This window comes from Henckelia pumila, chromosome 2 (genome assembly GCF_033568475.1).
Source record: "Henckelia pumila isolate YLH828 chromosome 2, ASM3356847v2, whole genome shotgun sequence".
Taxonomy (NCBI): domain Eukaryota; kingdom Viridiplantae; phylum Streptophyta; class Magnoliopsida; order Lamiales; family Gesneriaceae; genus Henckelia; species Henckelia pumila.
In genome coordinates, this window is record NC_133121.1 from 119,601,713 (window position 1) to 119,605,746 (window position 4,034).

Below are 4,034 nucleotides of genomic sequence, written 5' to 3' on the forward strand. Positions count from 1 at the left end.
CTGGAAGTCGTGACTAGTGACTGGTGACGTTTCATGAGTTCCCATTACACGCTTTCTTTGGTTTTTTTTGCATTGTTTTTTAGTTCTGCCGACTCAAATATTGCCTTTCAAGGAAATTCTATTATTGCAGCCCATTTGAAGGGTTGGTTCATTTACTCCAAATTTTGGATTTTCTTCACCCACAGATTTTTTTTTAATTTTTTTTAAAAAAACTTTTTTTCCCCCAAAAAAATTCATTGAAATTATCAAAATACTTCGGCTTATATTGTATATTCTGAAATTATCATTATCAGTTTTTTTTGCATTAATTATTAGATAGATTAATTAGTGTCTTCTAATTGACTGCTTTAGGACATAATAATTCCATGACGGAAGATATATGTAAAAATATTGGCGCATGTATTCTTACTGCAAATTAACTTGCATGCAAATGTAAAAAAAAATATGTATGAATTTTCTAAATCGGAATGTATAATAATAACGTCTAAAATTTGTAATGATTACCTTTGAATTTAAAGAGTTACATTAACATATGGTTTATACATATGTATATATTATTATGATCAGCGTCAAATTTGACTTGAGATTTAGGTCAAAAGTTGAATTTATTTATGCCGTCTGGTGGATACAATCCCATTTGAGAATCGACCAACTTTTTACTCAATATGTTTCAATACCTAAATTCCTAACAAAGAATTTCTCGAGTCAACGCCAAAATTTTAATAATATTCACATCCATTGATATGTATAACTTTTAAAAAATAATAACAAGTACTAGATCAAAACAGTCGATGCAACAATCCCAGTAACGTGGTTTCTTTACATTGTGTTTGGTGCACATGATTTGGATGAGATTTGGTGGAATTTGGATTTGTAAATATTGTTTTAGTGTTTGACAAAAGAGAATTCTAAAATATGATTGGTATTTGATGAGATTTCATGGGATTTTATTTAACTAAATGAAATCCTTACAAAATTGGTCGAATTTCATGGGATTTCATGAGATTTGACTTTATAAAAATAAAATAATTTATTTCTAATAATAAATTTATAAACTTTGGTTATAAATTTAAGTTTTCTTAACATTTTTTTTAAAATATAACTTTTCTAAAATTTATGCTATTAAATTCTAATATGTATTTTAATTTTTTTTCCAAACACCAAAATGAAATTTGAATTCCATGATTTTAAATTCCAATTCCAATTCCAAATCCAATTTCAAATTCTATTTTTTAGGCATCGAAACATACTGTTAATTTTAATGAAAGAGACTTAAATTTTATTTTAAATAGAAAAAGGGATGCACATCAAATTATTAATTTAAGATGCCAAAAGTCACATTATATAGAATGTTTAATTAATTAACTAATCAGGCACACACCCAACAAAAGACATAACAAGCCGTCAATTCATGCAGAATTGGCCTAAATAAAATGCAACACTGATACGACCATTGACTCCTCACATTAAATTCCATCGAATGTCTCAAAATTCCCACAACCTTAAAAACACCAAGTACTGCATGTTCTCGCACTAAATTCGCATCAAATGGAGTACATTCCCCACCAACTTCACTTCCTCCTCTTCCTGATCTCTTTAACTTTGATCTTTTCTCACATATTCCCCACCCTCGCGGATGATCGCGTCGCCTTGCTCCGTCTCCGTGCCTCCGTCCGTGGCCGCACCCTTCGATGGAACACAGCTGACACAACCCCATGTTCGTGGGAAGGCGTAAAATGTGATAACACGACTAACCGTGTGATCGCCCTCCGTCTTCCGGGCAGTCGCCTACTCGGGCGTCTGCCACCGAATACTATTGGCAACTTGACCGAACTCCGCGTCCTCAGCCTCCGCCACAATGCCCTTTCAGGTCCGATTCCTTCTGACATAGCCTCATGTTCTCAGTTAACTGATCTTCACTTGCAAGGCAACAGCTTTTCGGGTGAGATTCCAGAGAGTTTCTTCACTTTGACGAATCTTTTACGTTTGAATTTAGCTGGAAACAAGTTCTCGGGGGACCTGCCATTCCGTTATAATAGCCTGGTAAATATAAGAACTTTGAATTTAGAAAACAACCAGTTCACTGGATCGCTTCCTGATTTGCATAGCCTCATTCATCTCAAACAGTTTAACGTGTCTTTTAATGGTTTGAACGGTTTGATTCCGCGGAGTTTACATAAGTTTTCTGCTCAATCATTTCTTGGAACTTCCCTTTGTGGCGGACCTCTTGTTTCTTGCACCAAAAACAAGATTTCAGGTGAAGAAGTAGCCGGGATTGCCATAGGATCAGCTGCTGCATTTGTTCTAATTCTTGTATGTTTATTCATTTTACGGAGAAACTATAGAAGTAGAAAAACAATCCCACGGATACCGCCCTCCCCGTTGAAGCACGAACCGTGGAATCCGAAGTCTATAGCAACAACAGAAGAAGAAAACGGATCAAACAGTAGATTTTCTCGCCGATGCCCTTCAATCGAGAGGCTGAAAATTGTCGACAAGAATGGCAGTCGTAGGCATGACGGATTCGTGTTTTTTCAGGACGACGGGAAAAATTTCAACTTGCAAGAGCTGTTCCGGTCTTCAGCTGAGATTTTTGGAAAGGGGAGCGTTGGATCAACGTATAAGGCATATTTAGACGCTGGATTTCAGGTGATTGTGAAGAGGTTGAAAAACGTTGGCGTTTCAGAGCAAGAATTCAGGTCGAAAATGGAAGAAATGGGATCATTGATTCATGAGAATCTTTTGCCATTAAAAGGGTATTTGTATGGTAGTGAAGAGAAGCTTCTTATCTACGAGCCCATGTCGAATGGAAGCTTGAATGCACTTCTTCATGGTTAAGCCTCTGTTCTCTATAAATTTTACCACTTCCAGTATCAAGTTTCTTGCTTGTTTTCTGCTTAATCACTTGACTTAAACCTGATCACATGCATGTTTCGTGCATAATCATCAGGACCCAACAAGCAATCACTTTCTTGGGAACTCAGGCTGCGAATCGCCCTCGGCACGGCCCGTGGGATCGAACATCTCCACTCCAACAACCTCCCGATCACCCATGGGAACATCAAGTCATCCAACATCTTCCTAACAAGCTACTACAACCCTCGGATCACCGAATTCGGCCTCACGCAACTCGTTCCTCCATCATCCACCGTAAGCGGTTATCGAGCCCCGGAAGTGATCGACACACGCGACACCACGCAGCCTGCGGATGTGTACAGTTTTGGGGTCATACTGCTCGAACTTCTGACGAGAAAATCGCCTGACGAGGAGTTGGCTAAGGAAGGGATCAAACTGGCGAATTGGGTGGAATCTGTTGTTGATCAAGAGAAGTGGATAATTGAAGTAGTCTTCGACCCGGAGCTGCTTCGGTACGTGAATCTGGAGGAACAAATGGTGTCGCTCTTGCATTTGGCCATTTCCTGCACGTCGCGGTATCCGGAGAAGAGACCATCCATGGCGGAGATCGTGCGGCGGATCCATGAAATTCGTGGCGGAGAAGATGAATGAATGAATTGCAGATTTAGTGTTAGTCGTATCCTTCTTCTCTCACACGTTTTTTATCATCCAGTAAATCACACTGGACAAACACAATGAACCTTCGTTTAGAACATTGGTTACCACGTTTTTTCATGTTGTAAAAATGATAGATGGCTTATGCATGTTATTTTTTTTTAATGATGTGAGAACCCGCAGTCGCTATTTTTCGGTGTGTTCTGGGTAAACTGCAGACTAACGCAATAGCCTGCAAACTAGGCTAGTCAGGTAAACCACACTAGGTGTGACAGGCTAGTCCAAAAAGATGTTGGCAGGAAAAATCGAATTCCTGACCTATGGCCAAGAGTTCCCTTACTCCACCAACTTGGACACTCATGAGACGCTTATGCATGTTGTTGATGTATAATTTATTGGTGATATTGAGTCGTATTAAATGTGTGTAAAAAAGCAAACAAATTAATGACAAAATCAACACCGTTAATAAATTTCGGATCATGCTAAAATCATATAAAAATTCATAATAAAATCTCAAACTTATT

General features: G+C 38.1%; 1 protein-coding gene across 1 annotated transcript; it reads left to right on the forward strand.

Moving 5' to 3' along the window:
* Window positions 1-1,417: 1,417 nt before the first annotated feature.
* On the forward strand, window positions 1,418-3,775 carry LOC140883429 (probable inactive receptor kinase RLK902). Its single transcript, XM_073289885.1, has 2 exons — window positions 1,418-2,833; window positions 2,951-3,775. Exons 1-2 carry the CDS (start codon window positions 1,549-1,551, stop codon window positions 3,505-3,507), a joined length of 1,842 nt encoding a protein of 613 aa, XP_073145986.1. The 5' UTR covers window positions 1,418-1,548; the 3' UTR covers window positions 3,508-3,775.
* The last annotated feature ends 259 nt before the right edge of the window (window positions 3,776-4,034 follow it).

What these genes read in the sequence shown, in the direction of transcription:
- LOC140883429 (XM_073289885.1), top strand. Translation starts at nt 1,549, where the DNA reads ATGGAGTACATTCCCCACCAACTTCACTTCCTCCTCTTCCTGATCTCT. An exon ending in CTTGAATGCACTTCTTCATG is followed by an intron (nt 2,834 to 2,950) that starts GTTAAGCCTCTG and finishes CATAATCATCAG; the next exon opens with GACCCAACAAGCAATCACTT.